At 38.7% G+C, this 25365-nt stretch overlaps 1 protein-coding gene and 1 long non-coding RNA gene across 3 annotated transcripts in view; one reads left to right on the plus strand and one right to left on the minus strand.

The window, feature by feature from the left end:
• lmo1 (LIM domain only 1) overlaps positions 1-9699 on the minus strand; it is a 34395-nt gene extending 24696 nt beyond the window's left edge. Inside the window, exon 1 of the mRNA XM_055201772.2 lies at positions 9073-9699. Within this exon, the coding sequence (XP_055057747.1) occupies positions 9073-9094 (22 nt within the window). The 5' untranslated portion in view covers positions 9095-9699. The remainder of the gene's footprint in view (positions 1-9072) is intronic.
• Positions 1-25365, plus strand: part of LOC129442012 (uncharacterized) — a 156149-nt gene that overhangs the window by 50126 nt on the left and 80658 nt on the right. Inside the window, exon 2 of one of the 2 annotated variants that reach the window (XR_012359928.1) lies at positions 5244-5331. The exons of the other annotated variant lie outside the window; for it this stretch is intronic. This is a non-coding gene — a long non-coding RNA (uncharacterized lncRNA). The remainder of the gene's footprint in view (positions 1-5243; positions 5332-25365) is intronic. 2 annotated transcript variants of the gene reach the window in all.

Below are 25365 nucleotides of genomic sequence, written 5' to 3' on the forward strand. Positions count from 1 at the left end.
AATTTTTCAAACTACATCTACATTAACTCAACATATTGCAATAAAGTAGGTACAATGTATTAACATTAGTTAGCTACATTAACCTGAACTGACAATAAATAATACTCCTATAGGATTTGATAATCTTAGTAACACTTAACATGAACCTTAAGATTAAAGGATTAGTTAATTTTCTTAAAAAATGCTTATCCAGATAATTTACTCACCACCATGTCATCCAAAACGTTGATGTCTTTCTTTGTTCAGTCGAGAAGAAATTATGTTTTTGAGGAAAACATTCCAGGATTTTCCTCATTTTAATGGACCCCAACACTTAACAGTTTTAATGCAGTTCAAAATTGCAGCTTCAAAGGACTCCAAACGATCCCAAACGAGGCACAAGGGTCCCATCTAGCGAAACCACTGCCACCCTCGACAAGAAAAATAAAAAATATGCACTTTTAAACCACAAATTCTCTTCTTCCTCTGGCTGTCATGAGCCAGCACGACCTCACGTAATTACGTAATGACGTCAAAAGGTCATGTGTTACATATATGAAACACACACTTGCGGGCCATTTTAAACAATAAACTGACACAAAGACATTAATTAGTATCATTTGACATCACAACAACGTCACAACGGTCCTCTTTCTCCACACTTCGCTCACATCATCCGTGTCCTCTTAACGTGATGACGAATTACGTGAGGTCGCGCTGGTGCATCACAGGACCGGAGGAAGATGAGGTTTGTGGTTTAAAAGTGCATATTTTTAATTTTTCTTGCCAAAAATGACAATCGTTTCACTAGATAAGACCCTTATGCCTCATTTGAAATCGTTTAGATTCCTTTGAAATCGCAATTTTAAACTGCATTGAAACTGTTTATGTTGGGGTCCATTAAAGTCCATTAAAATGAGAAAAATCCTGGAATGTTTTCCTCAAAAAACAATTTCTTCTTGACTGAACAAAGAAAGACATCAACATTTTGGATGACATGGTGGTGAGTAAATTATCTGGATTTTTTTTTTTAAGAATTTTTTTTAATCATTTAACTTCAAACATCCACAACCGTCACCTCATGTTGCAGCATAATAATGCACAACCCCATGTTGCAGCCCAAACATTAGTTGATGCCCAAACTAACTTGAACCGACAATAATAAACTAAAACTTATGTCATCTAACATTAACAAAGACTAATAAATGCTGTAAAAATATATTGTTCATTGTAAATTTATGCTAGCTAGGTTTATATATGTCTTTTTTCACACCCATTCCTTTTTTATGTCATCCTCCTAACATGTCTGTATTCACATACAAGCCAGTCTCTCTAGTTTATCGTCATTGCCAAGTGCCAAGCACTGTCGTGAGTTTGAAATGTTTCCGCATCATGTTTCTGTTTTGGTGGCGTTCGACTTCCCGCGGTGCTGTGCGGAGCAACCGAATTGTAACTTTGAAGCAGTGGCGGCTCGTGACTGCTCATCCGAGGGGCGCTTATTCAAAATAAGTGTTCGGCTTGTCGCGTGTTGCTTGCATTTTCAAAATACATATGTTCTTGTTGCGTCATGAGAACCGTGTGTGCATCACGTGTTTTGTCAAAATAAGTGCCAGCTGCACACGCGTCAAAACCGTTTATGATAAAAGAGACGCTCACGTTCACAAAATACACGCAAGACACTCACTTAACAGTAAACTCTGATTCCGCATGACATTATGCAAGTATCTGGCAAACGCGAGCGTCTCTTTTATCATAAACCCTTTAGACGCATCTGCAGCAGGCACTTGTTTTGGCGGGACGCGTGATGCACACGGGATCTCTCGAGGCGCAGAACACATATTTTGAAAAAAAGGAACCACCCACATGACGGGCTACATTGTGACGAACTTCGCATCGAGCACCCTCGAATAAAAAAAGTCACCGGCCGCCACTGCTTTGAGGTACCTCAAGAGCGACTCATAAGCACTGTTTTTGATTTTATACCTTGAGGTCAAAAATCACAAATTGGTCTGTGCAGTGCTGCATAAAGTTGACAACATCCGTTAGAGCCAATCATAAAAATTCATAAAAATGTCACCGCAAACTGCCAATTGACATGGTTACATATACTAGTGCGTGGTGATTTGTAATTTTATAAATAAAGTAAATATAAATATAAATAAATAAATAATTTATATATATATGAATATATATATATGAATATATGAATATATGAAGAGTTTGGTTCCAAAACGCAATAAATCCATTTTGACAAATTTCGGTAAAAACGTGTTTTCTATACCAAGAAAGTGACAAGATGAAAACCACTATTTTCTGTTACAAACTTTCACATAGCATCTTTAGGTTATAAAAACATAAAAAATTCAAATCCATAACTTGATTTTCAAAGATTTATTATAAAAACTAATTCTTTTTTCCACAAAATGCAATAAATCCATGACAGTTTTTTATTTCAAAATGCTATAAATCTATTAAATCAATGTATAAATGTGCATTCATCTTTACCATTTTATATTTATTTAGTTGACTAGTGGTATACAATGTTTAAAAAAATAAACATTAATGGCATTAACCAAAACACTTACTTTGTAAAAACACAATGTTTTAGCATGAGAAGCTTGATGCTGTCTGGAGAACAAGCAACCGAGTGCCTCTCGCGGAAATTATTAGCTGTTGATGGCTTACGTTTCTTTCCCGTCACAGAAAACCATCACAGGTTTGGCAATGCTATTAAAGTATTATTTTGTTTTGTTTGTTGATCACGAAGTACAAAGTAGATGAGGAAAACTAGGACCCCGTGTACTCAGCGCGCCGCCATGTTTGTTTACATTGCGTTAATGGTCCGCTGTAATATCAGAAATGGATTTATTGCGTTCTGTAAAAAAGCAGAAGTGGCGTTTGTCGCATTTTGGGAAAAAAGGGAGAAAAGATGACAGAATATCACGGCGGTTATTGGATTTTGCGTAAAATTAATTATTTACTTTTAACTACTGACCTGATGTAATACTGATTTTGGCAGTAACTCATTTTTTTCAAAAATGGCGTTTATCGCGTTTTGGAACCAAACTCTTCATATATATGAACACTCGCCAAGCACTAATATTATATATTTATTGTATAGAAAGTTTATTGACCTTGTGAGAGTTTTTATTATGTTCTCTCAATAGAAGGAACCTCCCTAGCCTTAAATCTTGCCTATATTTATAACTGTGCCCTAATCAGCATTACAGATATTGATAAAAATCGGTATATTACAAAAAAAGTATAAGAGATTATGAGAACAATAACAAATGATTCTGTGTCTCCTTAAACCACATTAATACCAGCTGCTTTGGCAGTGCAATAAGAAAAAGATGAGTAGGTATAAATCTGAAATTGGTCTCTCTCTCTCTCACACACACACACACACACACACACACACACACACACACACACACACACACACACACACACACACACACACACACACACACTTCACTTCCACATTAATTTCTAATTCCAGATAACCTGATTTATTCATATTTTTTACATGGGTTTGGGAGTGAGGGGTGGTGTTTATCACTGTGTATCCAATCTGTAGCAACGTTAAAACACTAGTTTGACTGCCGTCTTCGCTCCAGCAGTGACAAATCTTGAACCCCGGTAGCAATTTATAATCATTCATCTGCCTGCACTACTCTTTCAGTGCTTCTTTGCAAAAAACACAAACGTCAGCAATAATGAGGCCTGGCTGTAACTTGCTCCATGCATTCAAACATGCAATAAACATGCACGGCAAATATACCCAACACACAAGCAAACTTTCTGGACATAGATTATACATGCCCGCTCATGCACGCGGTAAACATGTATGCGCACAGGTGTGCACACATGCCCGTGCACCAAAAAATGTAAACAACCACGAATGCGCAGCCGTTATCAGCACGGGCCTGCAGTCCTCCAGTAAACACACACTCGTGAATATGTATCTAGGGAGCATTTCAGGAGGGATTAAAAAAGCCTTTCCAACTAATAGGCCTAATGGAAGATCAATGTATAACAAGATGGAAACGCGCATGCATAAACAGACCCTGTTACAATTATGCCACAAGATTGTATTTCCGCATTAATCATTCATAACTGCATAACGCTTGCTCATAAACATTCAAAACGCAACAAGCCTTTTCCTTTGTGCGTCTAAATACCTTTCACAGCTCATTTCTGGCGTCTTTTCATTGTTTTCCGTGTTCGAGTCGGGTGATATTTACAGGATAAAGACAGCTCACGGAGGTGTGCAGAGATCACACTCAAGACTTGATTTTAAAAAGGCAACACTAATGAACGGCTATGATACCCCGAGCTGTACTATCTAACTTCATTAAAGCCAAATATGGATATCGGTGTAGGTATCATTAGGAAAGCTTTTATCAAGTTACAGTATGTGATAAGGTTAATGAGGAGTTTATAAAAGTCTCTCCGGCAGAGGGAAAGATCTGGCAGGGAGGACAAGACCTTAAACAAAGTATGCTAGTCATTTATTTCATTAGCATGGCCACCTGTACTTTTTTAAAGGCTGAACCTTTTTAAACAAGAAGGTCATGACGAAAAAAGTAACATTCAAAAGAACAGAAGCACGTCTTGCATGTGAAATTGCGTGGACGTGGAGAGCTGTAGGTCATCAGGCTTTTCCTTAGCTAGCGCTATAGGTCGCAGTCCACGGTAAAGAAACATTCCCGACGCCGTACGGCACAACCAGCTTAAAGATGAAGGGGAAAAATAAACAAATAAATAAATAGAGGAATGGAAGAGGGACTGATGGAATAGAACCGAGTGTGACGACCTGCCGCAAGAGAAGCCATGCGTGTGTGTTAGCGAAAGAGAAAGTGATCGTGCACAAATGCAATAGAGGAAGCAACTCACCCTTGCAGCGAGATGTGCCGGCGAGAGGTGCCGCGACAAGGTGACACGGGAATAACGTGTGGTCTAAAGACCAAAGGAAAGTAAATTAAAAACCACCTAGTGTAAAATCATCAATATGTAGCTGTATATCCCGCTTTCAGCAGAGAATATGTACTATTACTTGAAGCATGTCCAGTGGGGGAAGCAGAATTCCAGAGCCGAGCCCTTGTGTACCCACAATTTTAAAAGTCAGACATGGTGACAAAAGTGCAATTTTACCGAGTGCCTTTGTTTCGGTTTAACTTAAGCTGAGATTGGCTGTGATGTAAATCGTATATATACACACAACACTTAGATATTGTTTTCTGCACCTCTCTCTTTCCCAGATTCGTTTGTTCCCCGAACGCTGCACCTGTCTGCATTCGTCTCAGGACTCAAGGTGAAAGATAAGGTTGCTTCGAGACATTTTAAAAGGTAGTCTAAAAATGACGATTCATCTCACTGGCAGAATGTCTGAGGATGTTATAAAAGGTTTTCTGTGTTCCCAATGCCTCCGTGATGGACCGTGCGCCCTTGGAGTCTTTCAAAAATCCCATGTTTATTGGAATTATTCAAAAACTTGCCAATAGCTACAGCTTTACACTGGGAAATAGATAGAAGGGGGGATTTTTTTCTCATGGAAACATGCTGTTGTGACGGACCATATGGATGCAATGTGAGCCTTTCTCATCTCCCTTGATGTTTGACAGAGTGTTTAGACATGTAAACTTGCGGTGTGCACAACTAATATGTGGGCTGTGGATTAAAAAAAAAGTACTTGTGCGTTACTTGGAAATGTAAAGCGATTGAGTCGATGAGCCGTTCGGATGAGTGCAGTCATTTGCATCAGGGACAGGTGCATATTCTTATGCTCTCCACAGCCTTTGCTTTTTTCACCCCCTTTGAGTTATGGTAAAATGATGGGAACTGATATCCATCTGCAGTCACTGATGTGAGAAAGCACCAGTTTGATAGTGATCTAGTGCCTTGGGATAGAGATGGGTTGAACTGTACGTTTGGTCGATTGCAGAAGATCTGTTGGAATCCTTCTCTTTTGCTTTGGTTTCCCTCTCACACACACACAAACGCGCGCGCACACACACACACACACACACACACACACAAGCATGGTCAAATTGTAAAATCAAGGACCGAGTATCCAATTTTTACAAGGGCACTGCGTTCAAACCATCATCAGAATACAGCATGCCAATTTAAGACCACCCAGCGATGACGGATCTCTCTGTTGAGGACACATCAGTTGCAGATATATTGGACTGTAATTGCATTAGGAGGAAATGTTTATAAAGTAGGAATTTCTTCAGGCTGAAGCAATATAAGAAGCAGGAACACAAGCATTAGGCCCTGAATCCAGGTGCAATATTGCAAGAGACCCAGGGCGAGGGAAACATTGATGTAATTTCAATATTTGAAATTGGCAAGTTTAATTTAGAATAAGAACAAGCCAATAAGCTGAGAAAATAGCAAATACAAGAGAGAAAATTACCTTGCTGGGAGAAAAAAGCGAAAAGACTTAAGGAATGTATAAAAGTAATCTCCAAGTGGAAATTAGAAATCAACCCACAGAAAAAGGGAATAACAGAAAGAAATATTACTGTCCACTCTCTAAATCGATATAAAATTGCTACAAGACAGAATTACCATGGTAACTCGAGTAAAGAATGAAGCAATTCTTATTATTTCAAAATAAAAACTGGTGCCTGAAGCACAAAGTTTTATTACAGCGGCAGATAGATCAGGGGTCTAGTATTCATTTGAAACATTGCTTTTCAAATACATGCTATATGAATGGACAGATCTCATTGGACAGTGGGCATGTGAGGCTCATAAATTAAATGGCAAAAGGTAACCAAGAATTTATCATCAGGTTGAAGAATAGAAGGTTGTTCTTTTCTTCTCCAGGTTCTAAGGGAGCCCAGCGGTGCGAATGATCAATCCTGAACAAGTCCACAATGAGGACCTAATTATTCTTACCAATGCAGAGAGTTTTAAATACATTGAAGGAGATGGAAAATGGCTGAATAGCTCATTTCTCCAGGGAGAATTAAAAGTCACCCGAAAGCTTTTTTTATTTAAAAAAAAAGAACTTTAGGTAAAGCAGCACAACACCTTAACTCCCTTGAAGTTGCAATAAGTGTTGCTCGTTTTATTTGAAGGATGAAATACGGCGTAAGGACCGCTGATGACAAACTCTGTGATGCTAAAAGGGTTTGATAATTTAGAGGTGCAGTCATTTTGCACAGTGTAAAAGCTTACCAAACAACTTGTGTCGCTCTACTGTCAAACGACGCTTCATACATCATTGTAACAAAATTATTTTTCTATTGAAAGACTTGATGTTGTTTCATTTGTGTCAGTACACTTTAAGGACAGTCCGCAGCACAGACACTTGTTTTTTTTCAGAATCACTTCACCGTATTACAAATGGTGTATTTTCTTTAGAGGTTTTATTTTTACACCTGACGTACAATATCGCAACACACCAGCAAGTTGTTCACAAGTGCCGAGGGCCTTTGTGTTCACTTCTACAGAGGCGTGTATGGGTGATGTGAGCAAACATGAGGGTTGTTCTTATGGAGATGTTGAGATCATGCTGTGCAGGCATTTATTTCCACTCTCTCTTCTCTCGATATACACAGTATATACAGTAGTGTGTAATATATATATATATATATATATATATATATATATATATATATATATATATAGATTTTACACTTATCTGTGCATTGAAAGCTTGTGTCTGTGTTTAGCTATAAGCGTGAGAGCTAAAGAAGAAAGAGAGCGGTTTTCAAACTGCCTCCCTCCCCATCCCTGCCAAAATGCCAGCGCTGTTGGTCGGCACCAGCAAGCAAAGGGTGAAGCTTTTAGGCAATGAGCAGCAGGTGATCTAAGCTTTTCTGTAAGTCCTAATGCTCCTAAAAGCCACTCTCCCTGCTTCTGTAATTGGGCATCAGTAGTTAATGTAGTATTGACTGCATTACATGCTCCTGTGCATCCTCTCCTACTAATGCCATTTGCATCACCTTGTACATTTACCATATTGCTTAGCCAATAGCTGTTAAAAGCAATCTGAATCATGAATCATATGGGGAACTTTTAGCAAGACAGACATCCAAAGGAGACAATTTACAGTTGAGTTAATCTGGGTACATTAGCGCAACATGGATTGAGAGAGACAGACCAATTTATGTTTCTACGGCAATCGCCTTATTGGTTTTTAGATGGGTTAGTGAAAGGATGGTTGGCTCAAAGAGATATGAAATATCCATTTTCAAACATAAATATGCGTCTGAAATGCAAGCCATTACTTTTGAGAGCCCCCTGGCTAAAACTAAATGTGAATGTGATGACAATATTCTTTGAAAGATGACAAGAAAGGCATTTTTAGGTCAAAGAAGCTGTGGAAGAATTTTCCCACTGGACACGCTTTGAACAAACGTATAAAAAACAGAAATACAATGTTCACACATACTTGATTAAAAAAATATATAGACTGTATGCAACGTCACTTTGGATAAATGCGTATGTCAAATGCATTAACGTAAATGAGGTTCAGAGCAAATATTTATGCGTTGCAGGTGTACGCATAAAAACTACCAAAAGTTGTTAACACCACAGACATGAAGAATAAAAAGTTTCTATAGAAACCAGCATGTAGTGTAAATGCAGAGACCTCTACGGTTGAATGAAACCAGACTCAAATCATGATATCTTTCTTGAAAGACTGCTTTCATTTAGATCCATCGTAAAGGGTTAAGGTCCAGATGCTTTCACCTGCTGCCAAAACGTCTCCGTACTTTCACAGTTTCAGACGCGCACTGATGCTGCGGTCAACAGCGATTTAGTTCTCTATACATGTTTCAAATAGGCAATCAGTTGTATTTAATACGCGGGTTATTAAACAGTTAGTGGTTTAAAAATAAAGAAACACTACATTCCAAGTCACTCGGTGAAGCGTACGCGCCCCATCCTCGTGAAACCGGACCGACGAACGCGGCCGTCTTCCACGACAAATGAACTCGAGCATGAAAGTAGCGTTTTGCAGAAAACGTGCGTTAATCGCAACGTTTTGTTGTGTCCTTGTTTTTGTTAATCGTAACACGCAGATGAAGGAACTTATCGTAATACGTGAACAATAACGGGCAGACTTACCCTCTTCCTTGTCTAAGACCATCGTCCTGAGGAGCGAGGAGTCCGGCTCCAGGCGATCCGCTCTCGGCTCCAGCACACTTCTGCGCTCGCCCCTCGCTTCTTTGAGAAGAAATCGGTTCGCAACAACAACAATGTACAGTAATAATCGTCCGCGTCGCTTTAATTACACAGGCTCGTCTGTCTGGTTTGGTTTTCCGCTGTTCACAGACGGAAACCCATGTAGAGAAGAAATAGATGCGTGTCTGTTGTTAAATTTATTCTCGGAGATAATACAGAGCGACGTCCCCGGGTTACGCAGCGCGCGTGTAATGTCCACGAGCTAAACTGCGCGTACAATTAACGCGGTCTAAACTAAACCGAAACGCCGCGGTGCAGTCCATGCAAAAATGAAAGAAGCCACGAAAACGAGCGGACCCAACTCAAACCAAATCGCTTTATAAACAGCCGCTTTGAAGAGCCTATATTCTCGGAGTCAAACGTGTTCCTCCCAGTTCTCATTTGCTCCCAAACTGTAACTATATTCAAGCAAATCCAAATCTGAGGCTGACAACTACTAACAGCGCGCTCACGCCGCTGCCTTTCTCACCCAATTTATGCGCTCGGCGCGCTCCTGCTGCTGAATAAATGCGCGCACTTCCCAGAGAGCCACGGATTCCCCTGTTAATTAAATCAATTCATTATGCTCAGATCTGATTAGCAGCCCTTCCCCCCTCTTTGAATCAATTATTCAATACACAAACATAATTGCTTGTGCCAGAGGTGTCTAAGTATTAGCTTATTTAACTCCAAGGACACTAATTACCCCTAGGGCAAGGGAACTTTTCTCATTAATTCTGACAAAACACAAAAGCAGAGCTAAGGGAAAGTGTACGTGCATGTGTGTGTTTATGTGGATTGCTCACAGGGGGACGTGTGTGTACTTGTACACGGACGTGCGTACTTGTGTGATTGTGCTGTGTGTTATAAATAGAGAAAAGAGGTTTCTAAATGGTGTGTTTGTGCTTTTGAGGACAATTTTAGGCAATTTTCATTATCTCATTTCTTGACACTCTTCACTCGCACGGCTTACCGTGTGACACGAATCACGTTCCTATTTAATTGACATTATAGTTTTCCACTGGATATGTATGATCGTAAACAGCCAGACCCACTTTCCATAGTCAGATAAACAGTCGGTTTGAGAGCGACAACACAACAGATGGGCCGCATTTTGATTAGTGGTGAGATAGGAGGCCACGTTTGGCTCCAGTAATATAATTGTTAGCTGTTACTTCACTGATAAAAGTGTTACTGTTTCATAGCGGGCAATTGGTGGGCTTTCACCTGCCCTGCGGAGACTCTTAACCAATAAAGGCAGACATCCACCTGAGATTAACCATTTGGAGAGAAGAAGAGGTCTGTTGGTTTGCTGTTCAGTTTCTCCTTTACTTTAAAAGGGAGATTCACACTTGAATTAAAGCCACTTATTATGTTCTTGTCTTTAAACAGTATTGTATACGTGCGATTTCTGTCAAGGTAGAAATGATGTGCCTCATTTAATGTCGCTCTACCTTCAGATCTGGATTTCCTTGAAGGTGATGAATAGACATAAATTACAATTTCATAATTTAGAGCCGCTCATATAAGACATAAGGGTGCATATCTACCTTGCCCCCAGACATTCATTTGTAGTTTAATTCTAACTATATAGGGCACTGTACCAGATCGTGCTCTTAAAAGCCACTTCCTCTAGTGGCTGACATCTCCTAAAATCCACAGTTTGAACCATTGCTCTTTGCCTCTATTGCCTGACACGTCTGACTTTTCATTTCTGCAGTCTGATAGATGGATGACTTTTGACCACGAATGTATGTGTGCTGACCTCTCACCGAAGTGAATGACATCCAATTAATCCAATCACAACAAACCGAGGGAACAAGAAAATGTTGAGGGCCGTTGTTGAATGCTGGGCTGCAAAAGGCCCTTCAAAGTGTTTAAAAAAAATTAAGTCTTTTTCATTTTAAAGATTCACATTTTAAGCGTTTTTAATAACTAACATGTGAGTTATACATCATATGACTTTGCTGGCTTCTTATTAAACGCTCTAAGAATTATTTTCACAAAGTCCAGTGACACATAACACCCTCTGTTGTGTGTTGCCGGTCAATGATGAAGCTCTCTTTTGCCACATTGATACAGGGTCAGTTGTGATTGGAAACCGTCCTGGAGTGTGGCCCTCGTGTTGCAGAGTTAATTAAAATTCATTTCTGATTGGGAATTAAGCAGGCCCATCTATTTACTGCCGGGGCTCACATACAGCCGGTTCAAAAACACAGCACAGTAATTAACCCTACCTAATCAGATACCATAGAGCCGAGTTGGGTTCCCATTTATCCTGGGGCAAACAATCAGTGGATGGTGGAGTCAGGGAGAGGTTGAACACGCGCCTCTCCTATATTTCATAATGGTTAAGCTGATTATAAACCAATATCAGACATGGTGGTACTTTTTTCTAACTGTGTTCAATGGAAAGTCCTGCTTGGAGGAAAGACCTGAGGAGGCCTGTTGTGATGATATCTGATAAATAATGCACATGATAGATAGCGCTGCTTGCTATGTTTAAAACGAATTCCAATACAAATGAAAGTTTCCTCGTTCTCTAATGGTGGGCAGGAGTTATGTTTACTTGGGTGGGATTCATTGAAGATATAATATTTTTAATTATTTTCCATGATACTTTGTGCACTTATTAAACACATCCTCTGTATTGTGCTTAATTTAGGTCTGTTTATATATAAAATTAATTTTGTAGCCCGCATTGTGAAATTTTTTATATTTAATAAGCAATATTTCTGTGTTCTGCAGCACTAGGTTTTAAGCAATGGACAATGCTTGTTTGTTTACTCTTTTGACAGTTTATGTAGCCCCTCCTAGTGGATGTGTGATGCATGTTCACTTATAAAGTAAACTAAGAAGAAGGTTTTAGCTCAATTTCCTAGTACAAGAACATATCCCATAATCCAAAAAAACAGTTTTGGACCTTAGAGAGACTTACCACTTAAATATGCTCCACTACGTTTGATTGCACGAATCCGCAATTTACAGTACAGCTACTCTTTCCAAATGGGACTAGTCAAAAATAGCTTAGGTGTCATTTGGGGGTAAAGAATCCTCTTCCCAAACATTTAATCCAACTTTAATCCCAGTCATTAACAATTAGACATGCAGAGCTGTCCAGTCGTGCCACTAAATTACAATCAAACGGTTACCAATTACACAAATTATTGATGGTAGATTCTCTTTTCAACTGCAAATTAAGGCTATTAAGAAAGGCTTCTTTTTAATGCAAAAGTGACTAATTAACCAACGGATGGGAAATCTGCAGCCCAGATATCAAAAAAAGTGCTCGGCGCACATTGCAGAAACACAAGGGAACCAATTAGTTTAATTATCAAAACAGCTAATTAAAATTGCACAGTTCCTAATTAGTTCTTTGCTTTTGCCTCTAATTGACAGTATGGAGATAAATGGGCTGCCGATGAAAAAAGAAAGGGAGCGGGAGAGAGAGAGAAAAGGGGAGAGGAGAAAAACAGGAGAAACTTCTGCAGAATATTTATGCTGACTTTATCTCCGTCTGTGTGGCAGCCCTTGAAAGTGGAAAATTAATGACCTTAATTCCCAAACTGTTTTCCCTCTAATGGCACTCCCCTCCACGCTCCCGGTACACTCTCCTTTGTACGGGGTTTGCCACCCTGCCAACTACTGGAATGGGGGAAAAGGAGGACTTGGGGGTGGGAAGGAGCCACCAATTCTCCTCCTAATGTGACAGCTTCCACCTAACAATGGAGAGAGATGAAAGAGTGGAGCAGATGTTACCACTGGGAGCGTTGCATCATGGGAGTGCAACTTTGTTGCACTTTTTTTTAAAGGGCTTCTGTCATCTTTCCTAGTGCTAATTTGTCCCACAAAAAAGAGAACTCTGCTGGGATACAGATAAAACATGTTTGATGGAGGAAAATATGCTCTAAAAATTCAATTTGAATGCCAGATTGAATGTTCAAATGCCAGATGAATAATTGCTCTCCGAACTTTAATTTATTTTCAGATTCATTTTACAGCGAAAAATGCATTTCAAAGCAAAAAAAGAGAGAGGAGTTAGTTTTTTATGATATTTTTTGAATTACTGTATACAAAGAGTTTCTTGTCATTTCGTGTTTTTAAAGGATGTTGAAAATGAGGACAAGAAAACATGAAGCCATTATGAATTTTAAAGTCAATGCTGTGCATTTGGTAGGGCCTACAGTAGACCTGCCCGTCCATAATCCTTCCTATTCCCTCACATGTCACCATTACGACAACCCCCTTCACATTACGAGATAAGCATCTTACTAATCAGTTTACTCAGGGGCCTGTGTTAAAATGTAAATTGCATTAATGCTCAAATTATGCATTATGGTAGGCAGTGATGCCTGGCCCATAGCCTGCATAATGTTCCCATCATTTGGATACAATCTTTTTAGGTTTGTTGTTAATGCACGCTGATTCGCCCCGGTCTGGTCAACATCAATGTGACACATCAGTCAGCTGGTGTGTGGGACATCATAAGAGAGTCACCATTTCTGAATTAGTAAGAGAGGAGCTTTTTAGCGACGCTACTCTAAAAGGTTGAGAAAATAACATGCCGGTTTCTTTTGCCTTAGCACTCGCCCGTGGAGAAAGACATTTCTGCTCTTCACATTAATATTTCTGTGCTGGCGGTTGGAAAATTGCATAGGTATTAATTTACTTGTAATCCCAGTGAGTCAAAGTGGATTGCCTGAAGTGCTTTTAGGAACAACATTCGAAATGTGATTTATCTGTCCTCTTCCTGCCCATTTCGAAATTGCACCCTGAAGAGACCCTCATGCCGCAGATCTCTTTTTTTTCTGCCCAGAGGAACCTGCTGCCCGTGACTAACAAAGACACGTTCTTGGCTAATTGATTGTCTTCTGTTTTATTTATGGAAAGGCGGTAATTAGTGGCCAGCATAATGTACGCCCTTCATTAGTGTGCGGGTACTGCTATGGATTTCACTGCTTTGTTTTAGATGCACACACCATTAGGGCCAAACAAAAGGAGAGAATTTATTAGCGCGGGCTCTTGTAAATATCCCTGAAAAGTCAGCGTGTGCCTTTAAGGGAGAGCGCAGGGCCCGTTAAACTTCCGTCAGCGTTTGCTCAATGATTCTGTTCGCGAGACAGAATGCGTTAAGGAAAAAGCGGTATAAATTTAATTTTAATTGTTTTGTACACACGCCAGTGAAAAGGAACTGATTGGACACAGTTCACAGACAGTATATTAATATGTTATTTTCATATGTTAATTGGTTTGCATAATCTTTCCCCGTGCCTGGTTTCAGAGTACCTGGCACTGAGAAGAGGCCTAGTGAGAGAGAGAGAAAGGATGACTCCAATTTACATAAAATCAGGCTTTCCGAACATTAAATAATAATGCGTCTGCAAGCCGAAGGTGTGTTCAGTTAGCAGAAAGCGCATTTTTATAATTTATACGCCAGCTGTTTCGATGCTTTCGAGTCCATTTGCCTCCCTGCCTGCATTTAATGAAATCTTGTTACTGGAGAATTGACTGTGGCTGAATTGAGATTTTAATGCCACTGACGTTGCAGCGTGGAAACGCACACTGGTGGGAACTTTTAATAGGCGATCTTGTAATCAGAAGACACTTGTATTCAGCTCCCTTACAATAATGAATCTCATCAAATGCTTCGGGCCGGGCCGTGCATGAGGGGCTCAAATTTCAAGGTTTTTGACCATTCCCATTTGAGACATTCCTCGGGGAGAGTGTGATTACTGAAGTTTAGCAGTTTATTGCCTCATCTTTCAATAGCCACCGAAGCACAAAATTCTCATCTAGGTTACTTCTTTTTACTTGAAGAGCAGGCCAATGTAGACCGTACAACAGCTGGTGACATCCGAGTGAATTGCCGCTTTTGTTATCCAAATTAGATTTTGATTATCACAATCATCATCGTCCCGTGAAGACATTTTCTACACATATAGAGGTTCGTCTCAAGGGGTCACAGCTTGTGCTGTGCTGCATGGCTTAGTTTCATTCTGTCTTCCTGTCCTTGATCTGCTTGCGCTGACACCGTCCCGATCGGCGTGCTGCACGTCACGAGGCCAATGTTCTCGAAAGACTTTTTCAGGACGGTCCATCGTCTCGCATTGCTTTCCGGGGATCACGTGGGGACACGTAGGTTATAGCAGAGGCAGGATTTGTCCATGTTCCCCCAGCCGTCCTCCTGGAGGTCTACAGCAGATCAATCACCGCTGAGCCGCTCCCACCGGGACTCTCAGTAACATCCACTGATTGCTTTCTGTGGTGGAGGCTGTTAAGTGGGATTCGCATGATGGGCTCATGGACAACACTTAACGATCAATCAGCGAGGTCCGGACCTATTTCCAACTGCATACAGAGGCCGTCCTACACGCCGCACACATTCAGCTGAAGAGCCATTCAGGTGGACCCGAGTGTTTAAGAATCAGCGGGCAGAGAGGCTCCATCAGTGCTGGAGTGCGGAGTGAGGGAGGGTTGTAGTGGACTCGGAGGATCGGCGTTATTCGTATTCGGTTTGGGGAATGTTTGGTCATTATTTATAATAGGGGAGATTTGAAAGTTGATATTTTGTTTTGAATGGTGTTTGAGAGCGTGACCTTCAAATGGTCATGTACGTTTCCTCCTGCACTTGGTGAGAAGAGCTTGTCTTTGGGATTGGCAGGCGTTCTGTTGTTTGCCCTACCAATTTAAATACAGCACATAAACAAACCTTCTACTCGAGTAGAAATACTTCACATGCTGCTCGTTTAATAGCCTTCACTGCCAAACGTAATGGACCTTAATATAACATCTCTTTTAGGCATTAAAACATCTTTTGCATGTTTTTTACCCACAACTATGTATTGAGTACATTGTTGTTGTGCTATGCAGTACTCCCACATTTGCAGAGAACAGTCATTTAAAGCAGTACAGTAAAATCTGTACTGCATGTATTGTAAGTGGCTCCATGGAGGGGATGAATCTCTAATAGCATCTCTGCTATCCGAGAGAGCTACTTGAAGTTTTCCCATTGATTAAGGATTCCATTGACTTAATGAACCTTGTGCCTTCCATCAGACAAGCAGCCAATAAGTTCTAATCTCCCAAACAGATGTCAGGCCCAGACTACCTTTAAATGAATTGATCTGCTCATCTTCCACAAATGGGAAAGTATTGATATGACTTCTAGCATGGTGATGGATCAGGAAAGGTGTTAAAACATGATCCATTTACTAGGAAAGGGATGGGAGAAAACTGGCAGAAGCCCTCATCTCCATTTACTGGAAGCTTTTGAAATGACGTGAGCCTGAGAGATGAAAATGTTTGTTTTTTATGCAGCAACGGAGACTTTAATCTATAGATGGAGTTGGGCTTGCGTGCTGTTTTTTATTTATCTTCTTTGTAATTAGTTTAAGTTGAATAATTTGATTGAATTTAATAAGATAATGTCTTATGTCAACAAAAATAATGTCAACATTTGTCAGATGGCTATTAGGGAGAATTAGAAAAAAATTAAATCTCTGTAAAGCCCCGAGTATAGTCTGTTTTTTACGTGTACGTGAATGTACGCACACGGTCAAACGCACTGCCTTGCAAAGTGACTCATACGTGTTCACAGCCGTACGACAAAATGCATTGCATCTTCTGGGCTACATCCTCCTTTCTCCTGTAGGCTCATGTACTACATACGCATACAATCCAGTGGTGCATGTACACTGTAAAAAAATTATGTTGGCTCAATGAATTATTTTTTAGTAACTACTGTAGTTCCACAAAAAGTTCATGTTCACTCAATTTCTGTCTCCAAAGTGTTACCTACATTGTTGTTTTTTAATTAGCCCAAACTTGACTTAAATATAAAAAAGTGGTTGTTCAACTAGCCTTATAGGTCATTCAACTAAGATGTTTTAATCAGTTAAATCTTTTAAAACTTATAGCAAAGACTATGTAAATTAAAATGTAAGTATTTACTCCACATTTTATATTTTACTTCAATTATTATTTGGGAATTTTTACTACACATTTTTAATTTATTTACCAAACAATTTTATGCTGGTGTTGTTAACAAAATTATTAACTTTAGTCACATAAAAACAAAAGCTTTTAACTCATTACATTCACTTATTATACAGACTGAACATACAGGATTAAAGGGAGTCGGGACATTCCACTTTTTTTTTGAAAATATGCTAATTTCCAGCTCCCCTAGAGATAACATTTAAATCTTACCGTTTTTGAATCCATTCAGCACATTCCATTGAATGTGATTAGACCATTAGCATCGCGCTAAAAAATAACCAAAGAGTTTTAATATTTTTCCTATTTAAAACTTGATTCTTCTGTAGTTACATTGTGTACTAAGACTGACAGAAAATTAAAAGTTGCGATCTTCTATGCAGATATGCAAGGAACTATACTCTCAAACTGTCGTAATAATCAGTGACTTTGCTGATGTAACATGGCTGCAGCAGGCGTAGTGATATTACGCACTGCTCGAAAATAGTCCCCTGCTATTGAAAGTAACTAAGGGGACTAATTTCGGGTAGTGCATAATATCACTGCAGGACGCAGTCTGGTTATAACAAATGAGACAGCGGAGTAACTACATCACTAAACTGCGATATCAATTAAGCGCAATCCTAAAAATGATATAAAACATAATCCTTTTGATTTATAGACGGTTTCAGCAGTAACAACATAAACAAGCCGCTTTCGTGGAACACACGTAACTTCTGTTAAACTCCGCTAAAAATAAATGACAACAAAGTCCTTTTAAAGTGGTTTATTTATATAGCAAGCAAAATAAACAACACATAGATTATCTAGGACACCCAAACATTTGTTATTTTCGACAAAGAATTTTTCAATAGCTCAGTTTAGCAACTAGTCAGACCATTAAACAAACATAAACCGGAATTAAAGTTAAATCCCATGTTTAATCGCCACATAGATATCAGAGCCAGCGGTGGATTTCTGAAAGACTTGCAGAGGCGAGGCTGGTTGGGCTGAGCACCCGGTGATCCACTGGAGCTCATTTCCGAAAGCGTCCGAGCAAATTTTTAAATAGACGATAATAGATCTTTATTAAACGACTGCATATTTAAACTTTAAAGGCGGGGTGCATGATCTCTGAAAGCCAATGTTGACATTTGAAATTACAAAAACAAACACACCCCTATACCCCAATTGAATCTGGACCTTCTTTTGATAGACCCGCCCCACACATACGCAACCCAGGCAACGATTTTGGTTAGTAGACACGCCCCTTACTGCTGATTGGCTACAAGTATGTTTTGGTACGCGGCCCGACTCCCTTCTCCAAAGTGTTTTTCAAAAATCATGTACCCCGCCTTTAAGCACTCTGACAACTACATTTTGTGACAAAATAACAGTAATATTATGAGCATTTTGCTGTCGGGAAACATAGCTGTAATCAGTCCACATCGACCAAACTCTAGCCATTCTGTTCTAATCTAATTGGGTCCCCCATGCTTTTGTCAACCTAAAAAATGTGATAAAGATCAACCCAGTAACTTAGTTTTAATAAACCATTCTCCAGAAGCATGTAAAAAATTAGCTCATTGAAATTTGGCTCCTCTGGTGATGTCAGAAGAGGATAATACCGCCCCTTAATCTGCACTATCCACTGCCATTTAGTAGAGAGATCAACTTATTTGCATGTTAAAGGACACAAAATGGCACATTTTTGCGCACACCTACAAAGTGACAATTTTAACATGCTATAATAAATTATATATGTTTAGCTAAAACTTCACATACGTACTCTGGGGACACCAAAGATTTATTTGACATCTTAAAAATGTCTTGTGAAATGTCCCTTTTAATGTTTTAAAAACAGATGTATGCAGACCGAAAATAAGAAGCCTAAACAAGAATATTGGTTTAACTTCTATAGACCCCTTCACGGTTCACGTCACAAGCTATTCCCACTGCGCATGTCGGGGTCAGAAAAGTCATTACAGCAGATTGAGTTGCGTGCGTATTATTCGGTATCGTCAAAAATGCCTACTTACGTCGTGGGCTGTGAAAATCGCACCAGGTCTTCCGTTAAGTTTTCGCGATTCATGCAGAATCTCAAAAAAAATACCAAAAAAAAAACATCTGCGTCTGCAAGCAATTAACGTGCAGACTGGGACAATGCAAATATCAAAGAGGCTAGTGTTTGTAGTGCTCACCTCATTTGAGGTAAGTCATCGTTTTTGAGCCCTGTTAGATTAAATTATAAAGCCTAAATGGTATTAACAGTTCGACCCCGTGCTGCGCGCGCACCCGATAGTCATTCAATGTTTACAAACCTTGAAGGGGTCTATTTTTGCCCTTCCAACATTACATTAATTGGTGTTTTTACAGTGTACAGTACGTACACACTCTTCTGATGATGATAATTGCGTCGTGGACCCTCGCTTATGCATAAAAAATGGACCATACTTTAGCCTTTACTAAGCTTTATATATCCATTACACACTATACGAATACGTCTTTCTGTTGCCTAAAAAAATCAGTCACAGGTTGTGAAAAGTATAGCTCACCTGTGCTTTAAAAATAGGTTTTGTATTTCTTCAAAATTGAAACATTCTCCTCCCCTGCTAATCTTCCTCGATTTGGTTGTCAAACATGTTAATGTTTTCTGTGGCCTGCAATAATGATCCTGCTTTATTGGTCAAAGGCCAGACTCATTTGAGCTTTTGCTTTATAAACTCATTTCTGCAGACTGACATTGTGATAGAGGCACGAATAATAAATCATAACCGCGTCCTCCTAGAAGATTGCATTGTAAATGTCAAACCACACAGGAAATTGTAATTAAAGAAAGGAAATTGCCTCAAAGAAGCACCTGATTTTAAAATGAGCTAAGCATGGAATTTTGTAAGCGTTTAATTATGGTTCAATTTGCCAAGACTGTTAGTTTTTTCCTCTTTTGTTCATATTTCTCCTGTAGACTTAGTATTCTTCTCTCTTTTTCACAACCACTCAGCGTGAGTTACTGGAAAGAGGATCAGGGAAAAGCTTAATTCTCTCTGCTTTCCTTCATAACGCGAGTGATTATTTTGTAAAATATTTCATTCTGTCATCATCAAACAGTGCTTGAGTGCCAAAGGGAGCAGGTTTTATCCGCAAACCTCTAATGTTTAGATTGCTCTTTTTGTTTTGACGTTTTTGTTATGCTCTTATCACATGAAGTTATCCAAAATGTACACAAATCGTCTACGTTTTATTAAAGCACTGAAGAGAAACAGGCTTAATACCAAGCTTAGTGTGTATGTTTTAATGCTGGGTTGTTCTAACCTATGATTGGCTAAAATATGGACGAACCCAGCTGCTGGGTTTAAATTAACATACACTCTAAAAAACAAACGATGCTAAATAGCACTAAAAGTGGTTTACTGGCTCATAATCATAAGGGAACCATTTTAAGTGCCATATAACTTTTTCAGCATGCGGCCCCCCTTGTGTACGGTGCATTCCTTCACGGCCCCCCAAAGAAAATTTGTGACAAAAAACTGTTCTAAAACTCAACATTTTAATAATAAAAAAAAACATTAAATTATACAAAAAAGTAGTGCTTTTGGTTAGTAGCCTTATTTTTTTTAGGTTTCATTACACATAATTCATGATAAATTTATGTATTTCATAAAATGTCATAAAACTGGGGCCCCCCTGGCACCATCTCGCGGGCCCCCAGTTTGAAAACCACTGCCATATAGCACCTGTGTAGCACTTGTGTAGAACCATATTGTGCTGGTGCTATACTATAGCCAGCCCAGTCACACGAAATTACGTACCTATAGACCGTTTCATCGGGCACACGTGCGGTGACGCGATAAGTGTCTGGTCCAAACTTTACTTCCGGTTTCTGTTTGTTTAATGGTCTGACTAGTTGCTGAAACGAATACCTCGTCGAAAATAACAAATGTTTTGGGTTCCTATGTAATCTACGTGTTGTTTATTTTGCTTGTTATATAAATAAACTACTTTAAAAAAAACTTTGTTGTTACTTATTCTTCGCAGAATTTACCGGAAGTTACGTGATGACCACGAAAGCTGCGTGTTTATGTTGTTACTGCTGGAATCGTCTATAGTCAGGTAAATTTTTTATTATTTTACGTGATACTGTCACGAATTTCCGCGTTTTTCGTGTTCGTATAATGAATTTCTGTTTATGTGTCATTGTCACGTATTGGTTTTTCAACTGTTTTGTCCTATTTTCTTACCATTTTCGCATCGGTTTAGGTTTTAGATTTACATAAAATGACATCCTTACCCAAACCCAACTCTAACCCTAACGCCAGGCGACAATGGTTTAAAATTTAGAAAATATTAAAAAATCAGAAAAAATAGTATAAACCAATACTTAAAGTGACATCCTAATGCAAACACCAAATCTAACCCGTAGCGAAAATAGTTTGAAAATAGGAAAAAGCAGTTGAGTAACCAATACGTGACAATGACACATAAACAGAAATTCATGATACGATCACAAAAAAAGCGCAGAAATTCGTGAAAGTATCACAAAAAAGAATAAAAAAAATACGTGACTATAGGTACATAATATTGTGAGACTGGGTAGCTATGTCATCCCCGTATGGTTCTTCATAGGTGCTTTATAGGTGGTATATAGCACTAAAAATGGTTTTCCTATGATAATGAACAACCCAGCATTTTTTAGTGTGTGAGAGGCTTTTATTGATAAGACAACAAGTAAAAGGAATGTCCTTATTTCAGGGTTCCCACGGGTCCTTGAAATCCTTGAAAGTATGTGAATCTGGGGGGAAATTCAAGGCTCTGGGATGTTTTTGAAAATATACATACATACTAGATACAGGTCATTAAAGTGCTTGAATCTATTTTATGCAAGAAGTTTTTTTGGAAAAAATCCATATTATTCCCTGTGTAGTGTAGGATAATATAAAAATTCTAGACTTTTTAAGCACACATGCAAAACTGTTCACATTAAATGCTTATATCTTCTGTATGCGAATGTTGATTGAATACCAAAATGCTTGATTGCATAGTTGTGTTTGACATTAAAACGTCTCGGGTTACGTATGTAACTGTTGTTCCATGAGAAGGGAACCAGACGCTGCCTCTCCCTTGCCACACTTCCTGCGTCCCTGTAACGCCATCTTTGGCAATATTTTTTAGATAGTGATATACTTCCTGGCTCCCGTGTCACCCTGTCTTTGTCGTAAAGCCTCACCATTGGTTGAATTTGATATACACATTCAGACACACTTACCCCTGGAGGCGTCCCCAAAGTGTCACCTCAGTGACGCAGCGCAAGTTCCCTCGAAAGGGAACTGTAACAATGTATATTAAAAGGTAACATGATGTAACCTTGCCCTTACTTGAAATGAGCAAAAATCCCTACATTTAGTCCTTGAATTTGAGGGTATTGGACCTGGAAAGTCCTTGAAAGGTCTTTGAATTTAAAGTTATCTAAGGTGTGGGAACCCTGTTATTTAAACATCATAAACTGCGCCTGGGTGATTCTCACGAAAACTTGGTTTTAAAAATGTCAAGCATGAAAATGTAAAAATTGCTTAAATTTACTTTTTTCCCACCAGACATTGAAAAACAAAGTCTGGAGTAAATGGGAACATTAATTTAAAAACTTTTACTTATCATTTAACACTTTTTGTAACATAATTTAAAAAATTAGTCCTAAAAAATCTCATTACCGCAACAGTCAGAAAACATCAACACTGACATATTTTCAAAATGACATGACAAACCTGAAAGAACATAATTTGGAGATTCTGCACATGCATTTAAAATCAAAGTATTATGCTTTTATTAATTAAATTAACATTTAATAAGCATCTGTTGCGGTAATGATAATCAAAATGTCGTGTATAATCATTCTGACAAGACAATATTTCAAATTAACTGTAAAAAATGAACTTACCTGGTAGCCATCTTAAATGTAACTGGTCCATGTGCTTGGTCACTCAAAATCAAACTTTATTAAAATTCTGTATGTGTGCTTAAACTGTTCTCAAAAAGTGTTGCGGAGGATGAGAACATCAGGCATGGACACATAATTTTCCTAATTTTTCTTCATTATTATTATACATGAATATTCAGTAAATATTTTTTCTGTCATCTAAAGTAGTCTCGCAAAACATCCATTTATTTTTTTTCTTAATATTTTGTGTTAATTTGATTAAATTATAACATAACGCATGTTCAAACACAGCCGGACACATTGCGGTAATGAGAATTTCAGCAGAAAATGAGATAAAATTTACAATTATAAATTCTTATGTTGAAATCACACATTGTGCAAGGTAGAACACAGTATTGTGTTAATTCTGATGCTTTTTAATGTTACTATATTACACATTTTAAAGCTAAAATCATTAGTGCCGTGGTGTTTCAATGGTTTCGTGAGAATCACCCGCCTATTCATGTGTGACGATTAAATTGACATCTACATTGACAATTCTACGTATGTTGGATATGATGGTAACTGTTGATAAACACTCCAGCCAAAATTTCACATCCATAGTGCACGATTGCAAAGAAACTGTAAACCTCACTGTTGCAGACGGTGGACTGTCACATTGTCTGTCTCCGAAACGCCAGTTTATCTGACATATCTGAAGACCTCATTCACACATGTACCCACAGGTTGTGGTGGAGGGGTGTGACAGATTGCAGTGAGTGTGTCTGAGAAAGAAAGGTCTGCTCTTGAAGAGGGTATCTGTACCCGTTGCTCAGCTCTGTGCAGCGATGTCAACCAGCCCCTCTGTGAACTGCGCTGAGTGAGGGGAACAACAGGAATTTCAACTGAGAAGATCAATTATAGATAGAAGGAAATGAATGGGAAAAGTAATTTAATAAATTATTGAGTTGATGTCTTATATCATCTACAAAGGGAATGAAAAATTAGATTGTGTACTTGGATGAGACTGGATTTTTAAAAGGGCTCGGAAAACATATTTAATTAGAAATGGAAAAAATGTGGTGATCGGTATAGGTGGTTAAACAAGGAGGAAAATGAATTGGTGGAGGAGAGATAGTGAGACATTCGTCTGAGAGACAGACAGAGAGATGGACAGAGACATCTCATGGATAGGAACACCAGCAAGAACTGTGATTTAGAAAACGTTCTCACTTCTCAAGGATGCAAGGTGTATAATATCTTGTCTGACCTCCCGAGGCAGGACATTGCAAATTAACTACCATTTGCAATAATCGCTAAGATCACCATGAATCCCATTTCAAATCTTTTACAGAGCAGCCCCCAAAACACGACCAAACTGTAAACTTATACACTTGCCGCAGCATATTTAGCAGCAGAAGAAAAATTGCCTCAGTCTATGTGGTTTTATTTAAAGGGGACATTTCAAAAGACATTTTAAGATATCAAATAAATCTTTGGTGTCCCCATGGTACGCATGTGAAGATCTAGCTCAAAATCCCATATAGATAATTTATTATGCATGTTAAAATTGCCACTTTGTAGGTGTGAATAAAAATGTGCCGTTTTTGGGTGTGTATTTTAAATGCAAATGAGCTGATCTCTGCACTAAATGGCAGTGCCGTGGTTGGATAGTGCAGGTTAAGGGGCGGTATTATCCCCTTTTGACAACACAAGGGGATCCAAATTTCAATGACCTATTTTTTCACATGCTTGCAGAGAATGGTTTACCAAAACAAAGTTACTGGGTTGATCTTTTTCACATTTTTAGGATGATACAAGCACTGGGGACCCAATTATAGCACTTAAACATAGAAAAAGTAAGATTTTCAAGATATGTCCCCCTTTAAAGGGGGTCCAAAGCTATTTCATGCATTCTGACTTATTAACACTGTTTAAGAATTGGATTTATCAAGCTAAACGTATACAAAGTGTCAAAAAAGCAGTTGGACGTATGACAGAGTATTTCTGTGCCGAATGCACATCGCCAGGGTTCATATAAGTTACAGAAAGGTTTTTTCGAACATGAAAGATTCATATGTAACCATCTAGCTTTATTTATTTTATGGGCAATTTCAGTGCAGGAAGTACAGTAGGCTGCTTGGTTATGGGCAAAATCATAATCATGATTATTTTTGTAAAAATACTTTGAAAACATGCATTTATTTAAACTTTTTATTAAGTGTTGCAATAGGCTACACATTTTAAAACATGTGGTGCCTTCGAAACACATATTTTAATTGCACAATAATTGTTTTACGTCAATATCTTGT

Source organism: Misgurnus anguillicaudatus, chromosome 21, assembly GCF_027580225.2.
Source record: "Misgurnus anguillicaudatus chromosome 21, ASM2758022v2, whole genome shotgun sequence".
NCBI classification, from domain to species: Eukaryota; Metazoa; Chordata; class Actinopteri; order Cypriniformes; family Cobitidae; genus Misgurnus; species Misgurnus anguillicaudatus.